The 25,139-nt window shown below is 43.9% G+C and overlaps 1 protein-coding gene across 5 annotated transcripts in view; it reads left to right on the forward strand.

Annotated features, from left to right (window-relative positions):
* Positions 1-25,139, forward strand: part of arvcfb (ARVCF delta catenin family member b) — a 101,061-nt gene that overhangs the window by 69,824 nt on the left and 6,098 nt on the right. For all 5 annotated transcript variants that reach the window (XM_079271003.1, XM_079271002.1, XM_079271004.1 and 2 more), the window contains 6 exons: positions 16,466-16,593; positions 18,101-18,251; positions 18,568-18,760; positions 19,601-19,712; positions 20,021-20,108; positions 23,521-23,612. In XM_079271003.1, coding sequence (XP_079127129.1) covers positions 16,466-16,593; positions 18,101-18,251; positions 18,568-18,760; positions 19,601-19,712; positions 20,021-20,108; positions 23,521-23,612 — 764 coding nt within the window. The remainder of the gene's footprint in view (positions 1-16,465; positions 16,594-18,100; positions 18,252-18,567; positions 18,761-19,600; positions 19,713-20,020; positions 20,109-23,520; positions 23,613-25,139) is intronic.

Below are 25,139 nucleotides of genomic sequence, written 5' to 3' on the forward strand. Positions count from 1 at the left end.
ACGACTGCTTTGCGATTGGAGTCATCTCAGCCTCTGATGCATCTCAGCGTCTTGAAGTCTGAAAAGTCACAGGCTCAGTTGAAATAAGGAAAACTGAGCTACACTTGCATTGTTTGTCTCTGCTGTTGTGGAGGAGACATATTTCTCTTAATCCCTACTGCAATATCTCTGTGGCTCCTAATCTGCGGCAAGAAAAACAATCGTCTCTCCCAAATTCCAAGCAGCAGTCCTATGAAGTCGCCCTTTGTTTTCATGGTTGCAGAATTCAACACCCAGATAGTGAACGCTGACTCTTGGCCTTGCTGAGTTCCTGCTTGTTGACCACTTTTGGGAATCACTTACCTTATCTCATTCAGAATAAACACTCAGTCGTGTCCGTCCTTCACCTCACTTCCTGCCGCCACATTTCACGGTGAAGTGAGACACCGAATGAAGACAGCTACCTCGTCAACGTGTGCAGCCTGGAATGTCATATATACAAAGCGTGCACACAAACAAATAGCATGCATACAAACTTATAACACTTGTACGGACACATGCTCGCGCACATCCACACGCATACTTTCTCCCTCTCAGCTGCTATCTTGACACATAGTGTCCACTCCACGCAGAGTTGGATCCAGACTGTCTGGCACCTTATATCACTCTCTGTCTTTTTGTTGCCTCAGTCGTTGCATTTCCTTCAGTGTTTAACCTTCCTTATGCCTAATATACAGCAGTGCATAGCATCACCTCTATATTTATACTGGATGCCGTCACGTCTGGAGGGAAGGTAATCCTCCTCTAAGAAAGGGAGGCCAGTGTATCACGAGGTGTGATGAATGACTAATTGGTTTCATATTTCTGTTCCATTTCTGGTACAACCTTCAAACGGAAAGGCAAAGCTAAATGGGATGCAAACAAACAGACCAAAAAGAGTTATTGTGTCTCAGGAGACTTCCTAGTTCTATGAAGGAGACGTAAATATAAACAAAAACCTCGAACCAGAACATCAGACATCATTTGATAGTTAGTATTCCACTTTCCTGCACTGAACAACTTTGCACAGGGGTGGAGATAATTGATACCTCTGAGTCAAGGCACAGCTGGTATATTACCTCATTTACACTCACTCCATGGGATTTGGGCAGATTGTATCGCTGATATCAAAAAACCGAAATGGAATTGCAGCCAAGAAGCATTCGAGACAGATTGAAGTGAGATTGTTGAGATGCATTCGAGCCAAATGTTAAAAAGATGTAAATTCATCCATTGTTTCAGGTTGCACAAGTGATCTTAACTCTGTCCAACTGTGAACTACGTCGGTGAACAGCCTGTCAAATAGACCCAGTGGTGATGCCACTAAAACCAAAGTCATCATTCCTCCTGTTACATTGAAGCAACAGCAAGAAAGGGGCTCTCTCGCGCTTTTATGAAGTGGAAGTTTAGCGTTTATCTGATCCCCGATCAGTGCAACCATTGCCAGCACCAGTGCACATGAGGTATATAAAGATGGACGACATAACATCTCCCCAAAAGTGAAGCCAAATCATCTTGATCGCCCCCTGGTGGCTCGCTGCAGTATATGTCATAAATCCCGCCCCCTCCATGTTAGCGGATGGAACATGGACCAAACTCAAGAAATCATGCTCATTTCAGGTAGTTCTTATCCCGCCGATGTATGTTCAAGTGTTCATTTTTCTAATAGATTCAGTTTAAATCAGTTATTTGATACTTTAAAATGATTGACAGCTGCTCTGAGTGATCGCGTAGCCGGAGGCTCGGGAATTATGTGCAGAGTAGGATCATCAAGAGGAGATGTAACTTAAACTTTAACTCTCTGTTTCAAACATCTTTTGGAACATCTCGTGTGTTTATATGAGACACGCAGATACATGTATTTACAAAGATACAGGATAATGGTTGTTACTACCGTAGCTACTGTGGTGCTATTGCAGCAGCTAGGTGGCTCACAGCTCGTGATTGGCTCAATTCTGTGGCTCCATCCCCCAATCACTGCTAGACTGTTCACTACTTTGACGACTGTCAAAAGTGCAAGATGGCAGCGTCGATATTTGATGATGGAAGGACGTACCTCTCATTAGATGGAGAAAGATAAGAAAACAGTTCCTTGTAAAATTCTATGTTTTGACAGTGCCTCAGTTCATTTGGGAACACGGCGTGGCAACAGTGTGCATATATGCATGTGTCGTGATGAAGTATTGTGTCATGTGCTTATACTGTATGCTCCAGATACTAAATCCCTCACCACCTCACCTGAGATTACAACTGCCACACCAGCTGTTGGGAGTGCCGCTGAGCCACGGCTAACCCGACACACCTCACATGCCCATGACTTTCCCACCTTCAGTGTTGAGAGTAAAAATAAGCACTGCACAATACAGAAAAAGAGCTCATTATGTGGATAGCCAGCGACTTGCAGCTGACACTTTTGCCCCCCCCCCCTTTCAACTCGCCACCATCCTCTCATGAGGTGCTTCACACAGGCAGTGATGAAAAGGAGTGATAATAAGGCGAGGAGGAGTAAAAAACAAATGAAGGGAGCAAGAGGTTTATTTAAGTGGGACCACCTTGTGCTTTGTTGGAAATACAAAGAGGTTTGCATCATGCTGTTCCTAGGAGGTCTCATTTTAGAGTGGCTGCTCCACACATCATTCGTAGAATGAGGTCCTTGCAGATGAGTATGTGTGTTTGTGTGTGTTAATGCATAGCAGCATTTATCCACCTGTGCTTGGTAAAGGATAGTAGGCAAAGGATCATTCCCAACACTTCCTCTGTGGCAGTGCATAAACCTAGCAGCACTTCCACCCACTTCGGCATCAGTGATCAACTGTTTCTCAAGTTGTTTAAACTTTCCTAACCCCCAAGCATCTCAGTGCCCAGATCAGTGCGTCTCCTCCTACGAGGCTCTGTGGGATTCTAAAAAATGTGGGGAATCCACAGTAGCAGGCAACTTCAGGCTCTTCAGATGATTAACCATGTCATTTGCCTCCCCCAACTCCCCAAACCTGAGCACTTGGAGCAAAGGGATAATTACGAGACGAGAACGATTCCAGGGAAGTAGGATGAAGCGCAGTGAGATTTACTTGCCAATTGGAGCCTTTGTTTGGCCCCGTTTCAGGCGCAAGAGCGCTGCTTCCTGTTTCTGCTAGAGACGCTTTAATCGAATTAAAAGCAGATTAATGGCACGCTGACTAGCATCGGTGGAGCTACAGCAGAAGCTTAGTGAGGGGGGGAAATACCCCCCTCCAGAATTTGCCACTGTCCCTTTACTGGCAAACAGTAGATGAAATATTGGTCGTAAACAGTCTAGACTGTTGTAAACAGGAGGGCCTAAATGCACCCTAAAGACTGCTGTCCTTGTATACAGTCGAAGGAGAGGGTCAGATGGAGCAGAGAAGAGTTTAGTACAGGCGTCCAATCAAACTGTCTCTCGACTGAGGTTTTACTCTCACGGTAAAATCAGTCAGTTACATCAGGCGAGCATGATGCTTTGGATTGTGTTTTATGGATCGAACTGACGTTTATGCAGCATCACATTTGTGCGCTGTGTGTAGGCAAGTGAGCAGAAGAGCGGAAAGGCCGAGGTCCCAGTGCTTTTACAACGTTCCTGTGACTAACACAACAGCCATGAAAGAGAGGAGCAGAAGAAGGGGAAGTATAAACGGTCGAAGGACAAAGATGTAAGCTTCTATTTGTGTCAGCGAGCGAGAAGGGTGAGTGGGAAGAGAGCGATGTGAAACGATGTTTTGGTGGTGAGTTTTCACAGCCAAACTGTATTTTGGATTTCAATGTGCGTTTGATTTTGACGATGGGTTCATTTAAGCCGGCGGGGGCAACTCATCTCATCCTCACTGCCTTTCATTTGACTCTTATAAGCACACAGACTCACTCACACACACACACACACACACACACGTCCAAATCCTAATTCACACAGCTGTCCACAAACACGGTCACACACACACACACACACAAGCTCATTAACGCACACAAATACTCTCTCACATACACACATGCACACATTAAGTGCCCTGTGCCCTTTACCGTGAGGGTGGTATTAAGTGGCTATTAGAGGTGTTGTTGTTTGTCATGGCGTTGCACAGAGAGGTAATATTACCTGAGAAAATTGACCACAGCATCCGCCGATGGTGTGTGTCTGTGTGTGTATATGGGGAGAAAAGCATTTACTGTCCCCCTCCAAGGCGAGAGTTAATCCGGAGTATCCATCACACTTTGGGGTCACACTTTGGGGAGGGGGGGGGCTGGCGAGGCTGGGGGGAGCGTTAAATGAGAGATGGGTGCTGACACCGACCCAGACACAGGAAATCCCTCCACCGTCAAACACCATCACAGCCGGCATTACGCAGTCGATGCAGGCTCTAGCCGGAGACGGGGGTTGCATTTGTTTAGGGGTCACCGGTCTGGCTGTGGTGCACCAGGATGTTTAAATAGTCTGCATTTAAGGTGAAACACGGCCAAAACCAAAAAACATCGGCATTTCCTCAAAACTTTGTCTTCTATTCGATTGGGGTGCATAGATGGTACATCAACACATCAGCAACTTTTTCACATGAAGGCGTAAATGTTTCCTATTGTTGTTGAATTACAGGAACTATTGCTTCTTAAAATAGTCACCCTCTCCTGGTGCTGGCAAAATGACCCGAGCAAAAACAGCCAGAACAACTTTAAGGACCTGCACGCCCACACAGGTCAAATGAATGGAGCTATGACGACATTACATTACATTCTGTAGACAAAGCTATTAGACCAGTTAACACACACGGAGACAGAACAAGAGCAGAACAACTCAAACAAGAGGACCTCCAAATACAATGTGGTATAAAGAAACACAACAAAGCCCCACTGCTACACAAATCAACAGATTCTTCTCACATCCTTCATCTACATTTGATGAGATGGAGCAGGGACCCCCGACTATATATATTGTATAACATTGTGTTTTATATTAAATGGGCCTAGTACCGTGTATACCTCTTTATTGTGCATTCAATACTAAGCTATTCAAATATACACAGGTTCATATATTCATGTTTTTATTTTAAACATGTGCAAGGTACAGTGAGTAGGGAGGCCGTGCCACTGCCATTTATAAACATACCTTGTCAGCTGATACCAATGCCAATATCAACATTGTCTGTCAATTGCATGACAATCATCATACAAGCTATTCAAACTGATGTTTTTATTTTAAACATAAATGTGGAAACGAGTGATGGCCTATTAGTGCCACTGCCATGCATAAACATACCTGTTATCTTTCATACAATACTGAACTAGTACAATAATGGACACATTCATGTTTAGAGAAAAAAAAAAAGTTTTTATTGTCTAATCAACCAAAGATTTCGCGGACCCCCTGCAGTACCTCCGCGGACCCCCTAGGGGCCGCGGACCCCCTGTTGAAGACCTCTGGTCTACAGGATATTCAACTACTTATCTACTTATCTTCAGTCCTCATTCCAGTCACTGCCATACCTCTATTAACCACCCCTCACACACACACACACACACACACACACACACACACACACACACACACACACACACACACACACACACACACACACACACACACACAAGCAGTCCACAGGATTATCTAGGCTTATTCCCAAAGGCTGGACTCCCAACCTCCAAACCCCCATCCCAAACTGTCGAGTACATCATTTAGCTTGTGGTGCAGTGAATCAGTTTTTTTATTTTTCTGGAAGGTTGTACATACCGTTTATTTTTCTTTCTTATTACAGTCTTGTTGCGCTGACCCGATCTATGCATCTCTGTGGACTATTTACCAGACAGCTGTCCCATCCACCATGCAGAATTCATTGCTCAAATCCTCTCGGTCACGATCTCCTCCTTTACTCGGTCCATCCTCCCCCCTTCACTCCTTCTTTCCTATTTCCTCTCCCTAACTCACATATTATTTCTTCCTTCCCTTCTCCCTGGTCACCTGTGTTCCTTTCCTTTTCTGTTCCTCTCCCCTTGTTCTCCTCCTCTTCCTCCTCTCCTCCCATCATCCTCTGTTGATGCACACTCTCTCTTTGTGCAATCCCTGTCCGATCTATGTAGATGCAGCATGTTGAGAATCAACTGAAATTGGAATTTTTGTTGAAAGCACAACATCCGCGGCCCACAGCTTTTCTCTGTGGGCTCCCTCTTTCTCTTCATCTTCATCTTCATCGCTTTCATTCTCTTCATATTTTTGTATATCTCTTTCTCTCTGGCAGGCTGTGGCCGTTGCCTAAGTTTCTAGTTTTGTTTGTGTCTGTGTGAGGACGTGACTCGCCTGTGTAAAGACACTCAAGGTGATGCTGAAACACTATACCCTCTTACTAAATGCACACAGTCATGCACACTGATGCGCTCAATAGCAGATACGTACTACGCCTCTCCACTCCGAAGCACTTGAGTGTCTATGGGAGCTGTTGCTCCCAAACGCAAACTTACACGAAGCATGGGCAGTGCTTGGCCAGTAATCGCAGCCCTCAAGCTAGCAGTTTGGCCAGTTTGTTTGGAATCACGGGAATCGCAGATAAGGTTGAGAAAGGTCTCAAGTCAAAGATACTTTGGTTGCCAATTTGGCTTCAACTCATTACCTCTGAATGAGGTGCATCACCTAAATGAGCAGGTGGCTGTGTTACGTAATGTGCAAATTGTAAAAGCAGTTTGTTCCTCTTCCTTGTTTTTGCTGTTTCTTGTCCAACTGTCTCACATGAACGTCGAATGGACAGATTGTCAGTGGCGAAGGAGATGGGGTTTCCATAGCAACCCTAGTACTACAATTGTACGCTCTTTAATTTCTACATATTGTCTGCGTCCCTAGGTAGAGGCAGCTGAGGCATTGCTGCGTGTTGTTTTAGTGGTGGAGATATGGGCAGTTAATAGAGAGAGAGATGCAGGCTGAGAGAAAAGCAGAGAAAGATGGTGCAAGGCAGGAAAGAAGAAAGAGAGCGCGGCAGTCGTTCAGCTTCAGGCTCATGGCCGAGTGTGTAATCTGCACATCAGTATAAGACAGGCTCTAAAGCTGCATTCACAAAATTTGGGATGGAAATTAAGATAAGATAAGATGAATAAAATGTACTTTATTTTACTTTATTGTCCCGCAGGGAAATTTGTTTTGGGCTCCAAGTCGCTCCATCCCACAATACACTTGCCAGCGTCACAATCCCCATGCACGCATAGACGTAGATCAGCAATTGCATCCGGACCCAGAACATATATATGTTTTGGAATTATACATATCAGACAGTTAGTTCAACTTTAACCGGCGCAGTTTATTCAGCCGTTACGGCACTTGTTCAGCGGTGCAGGAAACACACCGACCAATGTGTTGTAAATCACATCCGGTGATGCAGCGCAGCCAATTAAATATGAGTATTCTGACAAGTTTCCTGACTCAAGTGAGGTTTACACACACCGTGACACACGGGGCTGAGATGAGGAAATAGAAAGAAGAGCAGGAACATTGCGCTGATCAGAGAAGTTATCTCACATGACGTTCTCCAAAAAGAGGAATGTGTTCAGAGAGAATATAATTTATAAGCAAGAATGAACAGACTCTTCTATGTTAATTCTTCCCACAAGAAGTTAGAACCAGCATGTCTCATATGTTAAGAAACCATAACTATTGATAAAAGCGGCAAATGAAGCGCACTACGACGCAAAGCACAACTCCTTTGAACAAACGTACCCACTCACATCTGAAATGAAGACACAGAAAATAAACATAAGAGCCCAAAATGATCAGAATCCAAAACAGTAATTCACTGTCCAACAATGATGTTACCAGAGAGAATAGAGCTGAAACAAGTGTTAATAACCACAGATAAAGTCCATGCTCACTGATTTCTCTTTTTAGATGATAAAAATATAATATTGTGTCTTTTTTTGTTGACATCACTTCACACCTGAATGAACTGACGGCTTCTAACACCGTGCCCAGGGACAACGGTTGAAAATTAGCTTTTTTAGCTAACACTGTCACATTTACAGTCATGTTTTTATTAATGTGTGCTGTCGATTAATGTGAACTGTCCCTGTACAAATAAAATCTTAATAATAAAGCTGCAGGACAACTCAGTGAAATTCATTTTTCCAAAATGAATTACTTTATTTTAAGATGCACATTCTTCAAAAGCTTTCTGTTATGTCAGTTATTCTTTAATCCAGCCATTATTTTACTTTAAATGAGAAGAACATTTATTGATGTATTATTTATAATCCATCCAGTTTAATTTGAAAATTGAGAATAATAATTTGTTAAAATATAATTGATGTGTACTTTATTTGATTTGACAGTTGTTGACTACACAGAGACGCTGTTACTACTACTAGGCTCCTTGAATATATTTATATATATATGGCAGTAAATAGCGCGAGTTAGATATTATTGTAATGTTTCGGACCTTTGCCCAAGGAGATTTTCTCAATCTGGACCTTTTGGAATTTGAGTTGAATACCCCTGACGTAGATCATACAAACACTACATTTTTGTACCGATTTAGCCTGCAGGTTGGCATTCTCAACCGTCTGCCTGAAGGCAACACCTGGAATTCAGAGTTCAGAATATGTGTTGGGTCGTTCAGACTTTCTGTGCCTCCCTGAGCACAGATTTTTCACATAAGGGCTGAAGATAGGAATATTCTTTTTTTGCCGATGATCTTCATGGCCGTTTGAGTAAGACGTGTGAGCTTCGACTTTTAACTGTACTGACAGGTTACCGTGCCATACTTGTATGCCATATCGTAGCGATGGGAAAGACTGTCTTTTTCATAGTGTTGGTTTGAATTATTCTCATGATAGCAATGCCAGGTCGCCAAAGCTGAGCAGCACCTGATCCGGGCTTACACCACACTTTGACCCACGCAGATAGACCGCTGAGTGGGCTTTTATTGTGCGTCTTTCTATACTGATGATTCCAACTGTCTAAAACAGTTGTTCAGACTGGAAGCAGCCCTGTGTTATCACAATGCAGGGGGCTGCAACAGGAAGCGCAGTTTCCAAGACAGATCCAAGAATTTTAAGGCGGATGTCAAAACCCGACACAGCGATCACAGTACTCTGACACAGAACGTTACGTGCTACCTAATCAACAAATAACTTGCTAACCAAACACTATTCATGGTTATAAATAATAACGGGAATTTGAACACTGAGTTACATCGAGTTAACTAATACGACTTGGAAAAGTTTTACAATTGTAATTACGACTTGTATGTTGGCACAAACTAATTCGTTATTCATTTCAGTGCATTTCAGTCAAACTGGCAATCACAATAATCCTGCAGTTAATGATTCAGTGATCAACACTGAGTTGAATCCCAGCAGGATACACAATTATCTTGTCATGTTGTCATGTTGAGTATCATAAGCTATACTTGTACAACTCCACCTTTAACAGACTCTAAAATGGGTGACTGTGCTGTTTTTCACTGCTGTCACACATATCATCATTCAGATTGGGGTGCACATGACTAGCCCAACGAATTGGTAAATAAAACTCGGAAAATGGAATTGACGTTATCCCACCTGTCATTTGATATTTTTTTCCAACTAAAAGCACCTGGATGCATGACATGCACAGCTTTTACCTGTGCCAAACATCAAGGCAGCAAGTGGAAAAAGTGACTTATCTTGTCAATATGTTTTTCATCCGAAGGGAAATAATATCTTCACATGACAGAGATTCTAATATACACCAACACCTTCACCTCAGGCTCTCAAACTCTATTACATTAGCAGGAGGGACATTGGAAACAAACAACCAGAGCATTACTGTTGATCCACGGAGAAGCCTGGATAGCTGCGAGGCACATTCTTGAGCGAGCCACAGAAAACCAAATACAACTACGGCTCAAGACCGAGAGAGACCCCTTGGCTTTGTTTCCGTCTGAAGTTCAGGGGCTGTAGCGGGAGGGATGGAGCATTTTCAATGTACTTTGTAAAAGGAGTGCTTGGACGCTTCAGACAATTTGGTGTCGGCCTGTTTTTGCTACCGGTGTCGATGTGTCCTCTGTGGAATAAAAGCTCACAGCAGGACTTTGCTTGCCCATCAGCACAGGGAAGAGGATGTACTCCCCTGTCACTGCAGAGGCAGCTGGCTGAAAAGGGTCCTATTGTGCTAAATGGTAGGAAACGAGCTTCCGTGGACCAGACTTTTAGTACTGCTGGAGCAGGACCCCCGTTGTGACATGAAAAAGAGGAAGGGACAGGGGTATCTGTGTTGCATATTCTTCCCCCTCTCTGCCCGCTCTGTCTCTTTCCATCACACCAGGACATAGTTGTGGCCCAAAGCTGATGGGTAGCTGTCTAAGAGCTGGGCCAGTTGCCACCTTCTTCCTCTCTTTGTCAACATCCGACAAACTAAGGCCAAACCACCATGTGGGTATGCTAATGTAGGTGCCCCGGGGCTGCCCATAGAGATGCCAATCTGCAGCCAAAGGCCAACTGGGTGTGAGTGAAGAAAATTAAGCTTTGACTCCTGGACGCCGTCAGCCTGAAGGGGTGAACGGCCTTTGCAGCCTGGCGGTGCACTCTGTTTTGGTTCACTAGAATCCACGGCTGTCGGGAGGGCTGTGGAAAGAAAGAGAATTCACAGCCTCAATCGAACGGTCTGCCTCGGGTTTAGGACGAGGACAACTAGGCATTGGGTCAAATTGTATTTTGCAAAAGAGAGTTTGTTTCAATGTAACCTGTGTGGAGTAGCAGATTTTCACAGTGGTTCAGAAACGAGGAGTGATTTTTACCTCATTACATTCACGCCTGACATTAACATGCATTCCCATGCATATCACCTCCTCCAGTAATACTTATAGAGACAAGAATACAGTTTATAATCGACAGTAAACATGAATTGTTCCCATCCCCAAGGATACTGACATTCATTCTTGACAAGTACCTAAACTGATTAATTTGCATGCATTCCTCAACTGAAACCATTCAGAAACATAATATGCTCCTTCAAGCAGCGTCAAAAAACCAACAATATTTGCAAACACTATGTGACTCAAGGCAGAAGTGTTCTCGTGCCCCTGCAAACCCTGCCAACATACGTGTTTTGTTTATGTGGCTCCACCGCGCACCTTTTGGTTTTGAATGAACCGGAGAGAGTCTATTATTATACCAGTGGCTTAATACTTTTAATGATGTGCTGATTTAGCCATCTCACCCTCTGTTGCCCCAGGCACGGCCACATAGACTTTCATTAGCACGATAGCACTCTACCATGTGTCTGCGTGTACTTTTATAAAGACACTCTTACTTATGAACAGGTCGGGAGAGGTTGAATGTGCATGAGTTTCAGATGTGAAATGTGTGTGACCAGAGAGTTGACGACTCGAAGGATTTCCCACTGGCACTGCCTGATTTATTCATGCATGTGTTCCAGAGGGGGAGAATGTGACCCTGCGGTCAGCATGTGCTCTGTAGTATTGCTCCTCTCTTTTTCTCACCTCGTCTTCCACGTCGCCGTCTCTGCCTGGAGCGACTGAACAATGAGAGTACCCGCAGAACGCTCCGACCGTACTGGACATCAGCAGCATTTCAATGAACCACAGAGTCAGGAGTCAGAGGCTGTGTGTTATTACAATGTTCCTGTGAGCGTAGAATGACGATACGTAAGAGCAAAACCCTGTGACAGAAAGAAGACTGAGGATGACAGATAGGAGGGATTTATTTATTTTCTGCTATTTGTTGTCTTCTTTTTTTTTTTTCTCCATCTGCCACTCTCTTTATCTTCCTCCATCTCTCTCCGGTCCTTTCACAGTGCTGTAACACTCCCCTATGAGTTGTAGAAAGTGATACGCCATCAAGTCCCTCTGATTTGAGGAAAAGTGATGTGTGCTGGAAACGGAGCAGTAAATAAATGGTGCTAGCACAGCGCCTGTGTAGAAGCACGGGAAGAGACCCTGTACACGTTGTAGGCAGACTGGATCGATGAACATCACTTATTGACATGCCCGAGCGAGGGGCTTGGTGTGTTTGTGGATTTGTGTGTGTACACGGACATGTTTGCAGCGGTGTGTAATGTATCCTGTTCTGCATGAAAGCTGCCAACTATCCAAGAGGAAGGCAGATGGCTGAGAGGCCAAAGTCATTGAGGTGTTTGTCAGAGTGTGAGAGAGAAGAATCTTCACATAATACATGTATGAGTGTGTGTGTGTCCCTTCCCAGCCAATCAGTTAATCCATCATCATTTACCAGCCTGTCACACCGCTACACCTTGGCTTTAATTGCAGCCAATAGTGAAGCTACTTGAACCGAATTAATGCTCTGCACTGAGCGCCACTCAACCACTTCAACTTAACTTTGTTTCTAACCCGGTTTTCACGCACTGCAGCACCACAAAGCCCCTTCTCTTCTGTACCCGGGCGCTAATTGAGCCTTGCCTCTATTGCAGGAGTTGTCACTGTCTTCCTCTGCTTTGAGAAGCAACCTGCTTCTCCTCTCCTCTCTCCTCATTTCGGGATGAGCTTAGATCTCCTGAACATTTTGTGCATGTGTTACAGACTGTGCCCATTTGTGTTTGCGTGTCTATACAGGCAATTATGGGCTGTCCCTCAGCATGGGTTATAAAGCAGAGCTCAGCAGGAGTCTTGTAAGGAGGCCACAGTTGTGTGTGATGTCTGTTTGCCACACCAACATGCAAATCAGGGGCAATATACACGCTAAGCCCCGCCCATCTAACGATATTCATTTATAGATTCATTTCTGTTTTTGTGACATTGACTTGGCTTTTGAGAGTGGTGGAACATAATACTGTCCTTAAGTACGAGTACTACTACTACTTAGGGACTAGTCGTATTGATCCTGCACTCTCTACACTGTAGTCAAGACCCCCTAAACCGAGACCAATTCAAGACCAAGACCACTGTGTATCGAGACCGAAACAAGACCCAAGACAGGCTGAGACTAAGTCAAGACCAAGACCAGACCAGTGCGGCTCTCACACTGTACGACACTTGTGGAAGATTTAAACCACAGCAGGGCTCAGCAGTAACTGTTAAAAGAGGTTGACAGGCTGACAACCAGGCATCTGCTTTTAGTTGCCGAAACTGGAAATATGGTTGCTATTTTTAGTTGCCTTGTATTTCAAGTGATTCAATTACTATGCAGGTTGCAGGTCTACGTCAGGTTGATAATGAAAATCTTGTGAAGGGCGGTGTTCATCGGCCCGCCAGCGTGTGCCAGTTCTTGCAGCCTCCGACTCTTTATGCCGCTGAGCTGCCCACTCGTGTTGCTTTGAGCTCCAGTGCTTGTCTATCTCCCTGGTTCTGATGTGCTACTCTGAACTCGGGAACTTGATTTGTCACTATTTGAAGTCTTGTGCATGCTTTGCAGTATCATTTCCCGTCCATCTCAAAGATACCGGGATATGCATCGAAAGACTTCACAAATTTCCTTTTTGTCTTTCGTTCAAATTCATGTGGTTCTTTGCCAGTTTGCACATTTGTTTGTGATGTTGACGGGGTAGTTGAACTTCAAACCCCATTGTAAAACAACTTGATTTGCTTCGCCATTGTCTCTAAAAGAGAGACGCTTGTGCGCATGCGAGTAAACACACCAAGGCACGTGCAGCGTTACAGTATCTGCTGTAGGTTGTAACAGCAATGTTCAAATATCACTTCTGTAATTTATATTTATTTTGGGGAAAACATTTAGCTGTTTGCTGTCCCTATCTATTATGTTGAAAATAATAGTTTGCATTAAAACACCTGCAGAAAACAAAGTAACATTCTCATGATGCAGGGGGGGTGCAGGTGATAATTCTCTGTGGGTTTGTCACTATGAGCGACCTCTTTCCAATTCGATCCATTGTTGATTTGAAACTATTCATCATAGCTCCTCTACATAGTACATTTTGCTGACGTACAACGTTTTACCAAAGAGATGTCTTCAGTATGATATGTCTACCTCACTTTTAAGGAAGTGATCAGAACACTAGCTAATACTGAAGTGCACTTGCATACACTTCACTCTACACCACCGGATACATCCGTATTTAAATAACCTCGTCACGACTGCAGTCTGTCACAGAATATGGGGCTGTGGGTTGTCACGGTCACGTCACGTTGACAGCTCATCTCCCCTCTGAATTGTAATTCTGCCGAACAAACTGACAACTAATAGGCCCGAAAAAGCTAGCATGAGATGACTGACGACAACAACACTACAGTGTGAGGTTGCAAACCGAGCTCGACCTGGCTGCTGCTTTTAGGAAAGACTTTGGGCTTTTGGTGCTGACATTAAGCCCCCACTAAGGACCAAGGAGGGAAAGCCCTGGCAGAGATATTCTCTGGCTCAACAGCGAGAAATTCCACTAAGGATAAAGGAATTAGTTTAAAGGCCCAGTGAATTTCCCTCCATTCTCATCCTCATTTATTGTACAGTACGCATCTTTTTTTGTAAAGTTCCATTTCCATAAGTCGCTTCAGTTGATCGCTAGACCGAGACTCCAGGCTGTACAAGACTCCAGGCTGTACCAGATGGAGCAAATGTGGATTTGCAGATTATATTACAAAAAAACCTGTCATAAAAGGCGCAGTCTAAGAGTGCGAGCGAACGTGGCAACAAAGGTTCAACATGGCTGACATTTTGTGCGGAGAGAGAATGTGCCTTTGGAGATGAAGTGTGTGTCAACGGGACTGCCTGCGAGATGGTCTCCAGTTTGCTGAGTGTGCACCCAGTAGGCCCAGAAATATGAGGAGCATGCAGAATGTTGCAGAGTTTCTGGTTCGCAGACTCTCCTCTCTTGTGTTTCCCCCTCTGAGAGAAACCTATTGATGTGATTCATGGTTTCAGCACATGGCAACTTACAACCAGGGTCTTGTGCATGACGGCTCCTGCTTCTGCTGCTTCTTTGAAAATAAGTTCAAGACTTTTCAAGCAGCAGCCTCCCGACCTGCCAGTTCCGCCCCCACACACATTCTGGAGGAGCAGGCTTGGCATGATCTGGGACGGCAAATGCCACGGGGTTTGAAAACCCTTGCTTTTTGAGTGTTAACACCCACGTAGCTGTGTCTGAATCTGGCAATCTCAGAGTGTGCCCAGGCATCTGCTCTCTGCAAATTACGGGTATGAGATGTGGATTTAGAGGCACAAATGTCAGCTTGTGTGTTTCCGCTGCACCTCTCAAGCACAGAAATTACACTCTTTCACTGTTATCTTTTCTTCGAGTGGAAAAAATGCAAGTCAATAAAAAAAGGATGTTACCTTAAGTTGCACTCTCAAAGGGTTTTGATTCATGCTTTTATAGTTTGACCCAGGTTGCACTTATATTACAAAAAAGATAGAGAAAAAATGCATGGAGGGCCCTGTCAGCCCTTGTGCGTCAATCAAATAGGGTTCCTATACATCCCTGCCCACATAATACAGGGGTTTTCAAACTGAACCTTGGAAATTGTGGCCACAGAACACATAAGAAGAAACAGTAGGTTATTGTTTATTTAATGTTAGCCTGGAGGGATAGAAGAAGGATTTGAAATTGCTTCTGTGCTCTTGTAGAGGGTAGGAAGGATGCTGGTGAAATGGTATTTCTGTAAAAATGAGATTTTAGCCGCGAGTTTCAAAGCATCGGCTAACTTGTGCAGAAGTCTGTTAAGCCTCAGTGACTAGCAGCAGAGTTGAAGCACTATGCCTTACTTCAGGTTTGATTCCTTACTCTGAAGACATTCACTTTACACTTCAGCCAAAGATTTAAAAACTCACCTCTAATTGATATGAAGTGAAACCTGAACATGCTTCAAATATGCCTTCAGGATAATCAAAACAGTAAAGAATTGTTCTTGCTCAAGCTATTCAAATCTGACGAGATGTCTCCCCTACTTGTGGTGCGATGTATCCCACAGTCAAAAATGCATGACTCCCACCAGAGATGTGAATGGCTCAAAATGGCCTTGACAGAAGAAATCCCTAACCTTATGATTGAATCGTCGAGTGTCTTGTTGATTCCATGCAAAGCACTTCGTGACAAACCTGTCTGTCTGCCTGTCTGGGTTTGGTTGGATCAATAATTGATCCCACTGGTGTTCTCTTCATTTATAGTACTGAAGTATTTTCAATCATAATGCTTCAGGAAAGATTCCAGGCACTGTTCCAGCATTTCTTAATAAAGGTGTTGCAGCCTATTGTGAAACCAAGCGAACAGCCTTTTAGTCCCATCCTGTGTGTGCTGTTTGTACATTTTCACTGAAACTTTTACGAAATAAGCTGCGATCCAAATGTTGCGGCATTTGTCAAGGTTGTGTGCTGTCACCAGAGGCATTGTGCATTGTGGTAAACCCAAGCCTCTTCCCCGTTTCCCTTTGCCAAAGAACTCTCCCTATGGTCTGAGATAAAACTCAGCACTACTGCCTGTACCTTCACACGTCCTAATTGGCCCGTCTGTCTTGCCAGGGAGTCTAACCAGTGTGTGTGTGTGTGTGTGTTTCTCTGTATGTCCCTGCAGGCTTTGAGCTGCTGTATCAGCCAGAAGTGGTGAGGCTCTACCTATCTCTGCTGACGGAGAGCCAGAACTACAACACCCTGGAGGCCGCTGCAGGGGCTCTGCAAAACCTCAGCGCTGGACAGTGGACCGTGAGTCCAGGGTTGGGGAGGGTAGCACCCGTAGACACTATGTCCTTGTCCTTACTCGTCTATTTCATTCTTGCAACGTCTGTCCTCGTCATTGACCTTTCAGTAGCAGTCATCTCGGATTGTTATTGGAGCAAAAATACAGAGTCTGATGGGAAGCAGAGGAAGCAGAAGGTGTAGATGCTCTGTCTCTGTAAACCATAAAGCCACTGTGTAGACTGACATAAAGCTTAAGATTTGAAAAGGTAGTAGCAGGTAGCTCAAACATTCATCATAAGTGGGATTACATGACTAGACAAGTGTTAGATAACTAATGTAGACCAAACTTTCATCTCTGTTCGATGTTTTCCTCTGTTGATAGATGATGTGAGAATCTCTAGAGCCAGGATCAGACATTTATTCCAATTACAGCGACTGTGGAGCTGCTGAGAGTCTGTCTGTCTGGCTTGCAGGCAGCAGTGAATTATCAACAGGGAAAGATAGTTGTCAGATGCCAGTTTACGAGCAGCACCTCGGGCAAGAGCGGCCACTTGTGTTTTTCAGCACAGGCTGGCTGCATTCAGTCCACGGCGGCATTATCACCGCAGCGCTTCTATTTACTGTCCCGTGTCAGACAGTAAAAACATCCCTCAGTCCTCTAAATTCATTAACGGCCTCTACCTCGAGTAAACTAAACACCTGAACTTTTATTGTTATTTTAGTTGGAGTCCTGAGTCTCACAACTAGTGAGATAACTAGTGTAACAATTCAGTAGTGGTTTTCAGCTCAGGTGAGCAGTTTGAGAAGAAATCCTTCTTTCGTTTCGTTTTTTATTTTTCCAGTCGGAGCTGAGCAGAATGTCTGGCGAGGCTCAGGAACCTGTGGAGCAGTGAACCCATCACACTGTCACATCTGGACAAAGCTTGCCCTTACTACCGGAGCTGTTTCTTTGTTAAATCCTCCTGGTTCTTTGCTACTGCTCAGTTCTGTGCCACTGGATTGAGCTGTTTCTTAAAGCGTACTACTGCCACCTGGTGGTTGAGCTGTGCCCGTCCTCTGCTTAATGACACCTCTTGGCGTACCAGTGCTTAGAAGATAAACCCTTTTATGTCAAACTTAATGTTTCATGTTTCAAAAAAACGAGAAGTAAAATCTACTGCTGTTTAAATTAGGACAAATTATACCACATGTCCATTCAGAGCCCCACTGTGTAATGTTGTGAATTAGTCCAAGTCCAAGGAGCAGTGCTGAGCTCTCTTGTAGGTAGTGACTGAGCGATAGGGCGTGTGTGCGTGTATGGGTTGTGTGAGCATGAAGGCATGTGTCAAAAATCTCCTCATGGAGGATAACCGAGTGGAGCTACGTCAAAAGACAAGAGGTGTGGTCATGCTGGGCTCAGGTGGGAATCTGTAGCTTTGCAGGAATACCAAACAGGCAGTTACTGACAGTGTGTGCTCACTCAGCCTACCCTATAGGTCAAAAGTCTAAATTATAAAAAGCACTCACACCGTGCCCTCTGTCTGCCCTCCAGTGGTCCAACTACATTCGAGCCACGGTGCGTAAGGAGAAAGGTCTTCCCATCCTGGTGGAGCTGCTGCGCTCCGACTCCGACAAGGTGGTCCGAGCTGTGTCCATCGCCCTGCGCAACCTGTCCATTGACCGCCGCAACAAGGACCTGATCGGTACAAACCATTAGCAATACAACACACACTGATTCAAGACCCAGATTGACACAAATATAGTGGATCTTTGTTGCTACAACCAAAACAGAGCTCCTCAACTCAAACAATACACACATGTCACATGTGCACTGAAAGAGTTCTTGGTGGCTGTTAGTCTTCCTCCTGACCATACCGGCCTCAAAGAGATCCCCTCCCAAAGAGATTCCATTGTAAGAGATAACGGACAAAATCTGCAGTCCTCATTCTGTGAAAAAATACACTTCAGCATTCAGCACTTTTACCTGTTAACCTTAACAAAAACAACTTTGCCTTACAGGAAGTTATGCCATGCGGGACTTGGTGAGCAACTTGCCCAGCGGCCAGCAGCGACCAGCCAAAAACCTGGAGGAGGACACTGTGGTCGCCATCCTCAACACCATCCATGAGATTGTCACTGACAGCTCTGAAAACGCCCGCTCCCTCGCCCAGGCTCAGGCCATTGAGAAGCTGGTCGCCATCAACAGGACTAGGTAAGACTCCACAGTACATCACATAACAATGTCACTTAACGACATGGAAACCAGCAGACTGAATTATTTACATTGATTGAAGTCGGTTCGTATTTAGGATTTATTGTATCTATTAGGCTACTTTTTACTCATAGGCGGCCCCAAAAGGAACATGCACAAATAGCAACCACAATACGATACTCTAACAAGCCTGAGCCCACACACACACCACCGCCCACCACACATGAATTAACAGGCTTTTAGAAGTGGAAGGCAGTGTTACAGGGTTAGGGCCCAGAGTAGCCGTTCCACTGATACCCGAGCTCTCCACAACAACCTGGTAATGAACACTAACAGATATCTCTAAGAGGTGTCTTATGTTACCACAGTGTTAACCATTCCAAACTGAAGTGCGTCTGCACCCCACTTTTAATTCAAGAGCACTTTTCAAAGGCTCGTGCTCGTGCTCGTGCTCGTGCTCGTGCTCGTGCTCGTGCTCGTGCTCGTGCTCGTGCTCGTGCTCGTGCTCGTGCTCGTGCGGTGTTGAACATACGGAGAGTCGCTCTAACTCGCGTGAATATACATCGTTCACTCACACACCAAATAGCTTCATTTCCTCGGACACACAGGAGATTAGCTTTCTTTGAAGTGAGGCCCCCACCCACATCCACATGTAATTATTACTGGTAGCTAATGAAAGGAAATGCGCACTCATCTGGCTATGAATTAAAAACTAGAGACCCTGGAGCCTCTCAGGGGACTTGACGTCTTTGAATAAAGAGATTGATTTGCATGCTAGCATACCCAGGCGTCACTGTACACTCTTCATATATTTCCCCCTTTCTTGTGGCCCCCCCTCAGCCAATCAGCTCGCGAAACCAAGGCGGCGTCCCACGTGCTGCAGACGGTCTGGAGTTATAAGGAGCTGAGGAACGCTTTGACCAAGGACGGCTGGAACAAAAGCCACTTCCAGGTACAGAGCTGTCATCTTGTGGGAGCTATCCACATTTAATCTGGATCCTCAGTGTTGTTGTTGTAATATCAGGTTCTTAAAGAATATTACTTAAACAATTACAGACACTAACTATTTATAAGAACCACTTCACTATTAATGACGTGTCCCACTAAGAGAGTATTTGCATGAGAAGAAATATTGGTAGCATCATTCGCCACTTATCATTGTGTAAAATAATTGGAGATGAAGCTGCTGAGTACATTTTTCAATTCAGTGTGTATAAGCTTAAGGTATTTTAAATGTTTGCATCCTTCTTCTTCTCTCAGCCCACGACAGCAACCACCCCTAAAGCAACCAAGAACGGCAAGCCAGGCTACGACGACACCACCCTGCCCCTGATGGAGAAGAACCAAGGTCAGTTAAGTGTGTGTGTGTGTGTGTGTGTGTGTGCGCGTGTGTGTGTGTGTGTGTGTGTGTGTGTGTGTGTGTGTGTGTGTGTGTGTGTGTGTGTGTGTGTGTGTGTATGTGTGTGTGTGTGTGTGTGTGTGTGTGTGTGTGTGAGGCTAGCCATATTCTAGATTTTGAAATCCTGTGAAATGACAAAACCTAAAACATGTTTGTCCGTCTCTCTGGGGACTTCACCCCAAGCCCATTGGTTCCTGCTTTTAAAAACAGGTCATGAACAATAATTTCCATTTTTAAAAAAGATCGAAGAAAACAGCTCGGCCCTGTAGTATTTAGCAAATGTTACTCCAAGGGAAATCATCTTTCATTTTTTGGAGAGTATTTTCAGCTATTGATGAATACAAAATGTGGTGCTCTGATGAGTGTTCTTAGCAACAAGACTCAGGATTGACTCAAAATGAACTTTAGTGCGCGTGTTCATCATAACAAAGGAATATGTCGTTTATGTGTTTCTATTTGTTTCTGCACCAAAATGGAGGTCTGGAGCAAAGATGAATGAGAGATATGCGACTTTGACTACAGACAATACTTGTTTTGCAGGCTAAACTAGTTTTCACAGGATTTATTGACAAATAAAAACAACATAGAATCAGATTTATTTTATGGTCTGTCAGTGATGGGATAGAGTACACAAACCTAACAGTATCACAGCCGTATCGTCCTCAAAGCAAGTTTAAACACAATACTAACAGGAGCTCGAAAACAGTGCGATTGTGTCCAGTTCCTCTTTTTTTCTTCTTCTCACGGCTACATTGAAGCGCTGTGCTTGCCACGATACTACTCTCATCCTCTGTGTGGTGAAGCTAAGGTGGGTTATATGTTGCAATAATGATGTTTCATAGGGGTCAAAAATAAAGTGCATAAAATGGGAGCTGGAGCTTTGAACAGCATACTGCTGCTGTTTTAACCCTCAACCCTCAAAACGTTGGTGTTGACGGAATATAAAGAAAAGTCCTTGTTTTGTGTTTGTGTCGTGGGTTTTAAATTGACGTAATGGGGTCGGCGATATTGGAAATTTCCCCGCCCTTATGTAACCGTGAATAGCTGCATCCACAGTCAAAGAACTGGGTTGGAGGTTTTCTACAGCAGCAGCAGTATATGTGGGGGAGGGTGGGGGACTCGTGCAGTACATTGGCCCAACAACAAACGTCTCTTTGACAGAGGAGTCAATAGCATCGCCGCAGTTTAATGTCCTGATTTTTGGCCTTGTGCCCAACTATTTTTTGCAGCCATACATGCGCATGAAACGCGGCACTCATTGCCTGCCCACTCTCACTTTGCATTATTCGATCACTGGCCGAGAACCATTACCCTGAAAAGCAGCAGCGTTTTGGCTCAATGACTCAGTCTGTGTGTTGTACAAATGGCATATGAATGCTTTTCAGGCACCAGGAAATGTGGCAGTGGTGATATGATACCTATGGATGAGCTGGGTCCAGGTAAGAGCCAGACTGCATGATCATCCTTAGCCAAAGGAGAGCCAGCTCTCCTCTAATCTCAATCCAGTGTCCGACAGTTATTTGCTTCAGCGTCTCTCCTACTCGTTCTTTAACCGTTGCCAAGACGTTATTATCATTCAAATTCAAACCACTGAACACTGCTCTCGCTATGATCACTTCAGACATGAAGCTCTTTGATGCTGTATCAAAGACCCCTCTCTTGACAAGATGTTTGTACAAAGCTGGGCCTTCATTAGAAGCTGAACAGATGTGGGCGGTTCTCCACTCTTAATAAAAACACTCTTAATATCGCATATGGCAGAGCTCCTCTGCTGTGAATCTTTTCAAGTAAATGTCCCCGCTGTTGTTATTAATATAGAACTGCAACTCTGATCATCATTCTTTTTTTAAGTGAAGAAGTCGCTTTTTAAAGGGACTTCATTTTTTTCACACTCTTACCCAAAGACCATTGTGGAGGGGGGAGGGGGGGGGGAATTACAGCTGGAGGAGGGGGTTAATATTCCGAAAAAAAACTCTTATTCTCTGAGTTTATAAAGTCATACATTTACAATAAAAAAACATTTTTTCAAGAAACCAAACATCTTCACTTTGCAAGGTTGGATAAACCTCATCACACAAAATGTGTGAGTTTAATTCACTTTTTAAAAAGTTTTTCCTCCGGATATTACCCCTGTCCCGCAGCTTCTTAATTGTATTCATTTGTATTTATTTGTTTGCCTACGATGGCCCTAGTACGCCGTCGCACTCTCAGGGTAGATCATGCTGGTTTTCCTACAAACCTCTGGGTCCATATTTATCAAGTGTCTCAGCATCCCTCCAAGGAATTGTACTTAAAGTTAAAGTACGACTAAAACTACTCTTCTTCTAAGTAGTATGTATGAAGCTTCCTACATTGACTTTGAACAAGAGGAAGGACTTCCAGGGGAGAGTGCCGCGTCGCTCTTTTACAACATTCAGAACTTTTCAATAGAATATTTGATGGCACACAGTAGTTTGCGGTTTGAAACATTAATATCAGGGGTAATATTGGAAAAGCAGAAACTAGTTACATGTTTATGTGTCGGCTTCATGTGTGTGGTAAGTAAGTTTGTGCAAAAATGAATAAATGTAAATTACTTATTGAATCATTCGATAAATAACCCCATGATTTGAATGTATGTACTGTTGAGTGATGGAGAAATAAGAAAAGGTGAAACTTGTATCAGGATTCTAAGATAACAATACAGTGTGAATAAGGTGCAAATCCAAAATACATACAATGACAAAATCAGATTTACAGTGTGGATCATAACAATGAACAAGTTGACAGTGAATGAACTGAATATATGCGCATTATCTGAGGTGTATGAGTGATAAAAGTGTGATTGATAGTTGCTGGAACTGTCCTTACTGTTGCTTATTTGATTATCTCATTGTCATGAATGATGTCTTGAAAGTCTTCGGAGCTCTCCTTAATGTTTGCTATGATAGGAGGGATTGTCAAGGTTGCAATTGTTGATCAAATGCTTGAAAAGTAGGACCAAATAGAGTGTGTGTGCCAGCTGGGGATGATTTTCTACGACTGAGATGCTCGATAAATACCGGCCCTGAGATGGAATACACGGGGACAGAGTCAAATAGCACTTGCAAATACTTCATCTGGTTTGTTTTAAACCTACTGTCGTGGTAAATAAACATGAGTGCTAGAAAGTTTGGAGAATCACAAGCTAAGAATGTGCTGTTTAGTTTACTCTTCTGTGTCCAACAACTTTCAGGCACTCTTGTTTAGTGTTGCAGTGCAGAAAACCACTCAGTCGGTGACTCTGCACAGGTTAAAACAACACTATCAATGATCTGCCCCCGTTTCTTTTTAATCGTGGATGGAGAATAATTAACTGACCGCTGTTCTCTGACCTCATTAGATGGTTACTCCACCATTGACCAGAGGGACAAGGACTGCAAATTTAAGACAGTTGACGGCTCAGTGGACCAGACAGAACGGGAGCCATCAAAGGTAAAGGCGCATCTCTTCTGGACTCCCGGGGGGGGGGGGGATGAAATAATGATGTCTCATTGAAACGTCCTCTCCTTCTGTGTCCTTTTCTTTCCCTCTCGCAACATGTTTTCTGGGGTGGTCCTCATTAAAGGCTCTTAAACCTATCGATTCTTTAAAGAGGCTGGAAGTTGTCATTCTCTGTTGATGTTGCCCGCCACAGCTCAGCACCGCGGACAGCCTCAGATCTGAGAGCCGCCAGTTAATGGAGTGTAAGCTTTTGGCGTCTGTAAAGTAATTCATCTGAGACTGATTAAAAGAACCGCCAACAAACGGTCCTCTCGACCCTTGCCTCGGCAATGACAGACTGCTGCATTATCAAGTGGCCGTCTGCTTATTATACAGCCGTCTCACCCTGCAGCCAAAGTTTGTTCCTTGTTGCACTGATCGGCTATTCAACTTCAAAGAGGAGTCACCGGATAATGGACTCAGAGGATGTCTGACACATGTGGGATGACTCTCACGTACTTTTCATCTGCTTTAGTGCAAGATGAAAAGGGTTTTCCCTGTGGGATTGTCAGTTTAGCATAGGTCTCTACAGGTGAATGGTCATATATCTGCTTCCCCATGCAGGTTAAAACTACCTTTTTACTAAAACTCTTTCCAAGGCAAAGTCTAGGTGGAAATTTCATACAGTTCATACAGGCTTTTTATCTGAGTTATGCTAGTTATTTGCTTTTTATTTGAAATTGGGTAAAACCAGGGTCAACTGAATTGACCAATGCTCTGCTTTATAACTTGCAAATTAAATTGTGATTGATTTTTTTATCAGGAGTTATATAGTCTCGTTTACTTTCTGAAGATGGGTCTTCATGTCTCTTGTCTTTCTTTCTGTTGCGGCTCAATTATCAGTGTAGCATTGCACATCTGAGAGGAAACTAAGACGCTGTAGTTAGATATATAGCTAGATGTCATCCATGTGGCATTTTGCACTCACTGTAAACTAATAATCAAATTATACTGTTGTAAAAATGTGGTTTTATTGTTATGAGCGCCAGTGTCTACTTTATCCTTCCACAGTCAAATCAACTGACATGGTAGCTAAAAATAGATCGTACTTACAGGTAATAGTAACCCACTATTCTGATTGCTTTTCAGAATTTATTTTCCTCTAAAAGTTAAAGGTGCTGCAGCACTGATTTGTTTTGTTTAAAGGGGAACTCAACACCAGGCTGAAAAGCAACGTTTCACTTCCCTCTCTGGTTGAAGTTTTAATTTGTCAAAAGTTGCGCCCTGTTGCAGCTGCAGAAGTGACATCACACTGTGATGTCACAGTTCACAGTTCACTAACCACAGTTCACTAACCACACCCTGGAGTGAACTTCTACACCACTGCATCAAGTTAAGAAGTTCAACAGGAGGAAACAGTGAAACAAGATTTTCATCCGGTGTTGGGTTGCTCTTACAGTTTAGATTTTCAGTGTTGTTTCTATTTTAACTGATGTCCATTCTACATTGATGGCCAGTGGAGCTGGTTGTGTTGAGCTA

This window comes from Melanostigma gelatinosum, assembly GCF_949748355.1.
Source record: "Melanostigma gelatinosum genome assembly, chromosome: 6".
Taxonomy (NCBI): Eukaryota; Metazoa; Chordata; class Actinopteri; order Perciformes; family Zoarcidae; genus Melanostigma; species Melanostigma gelatinosum.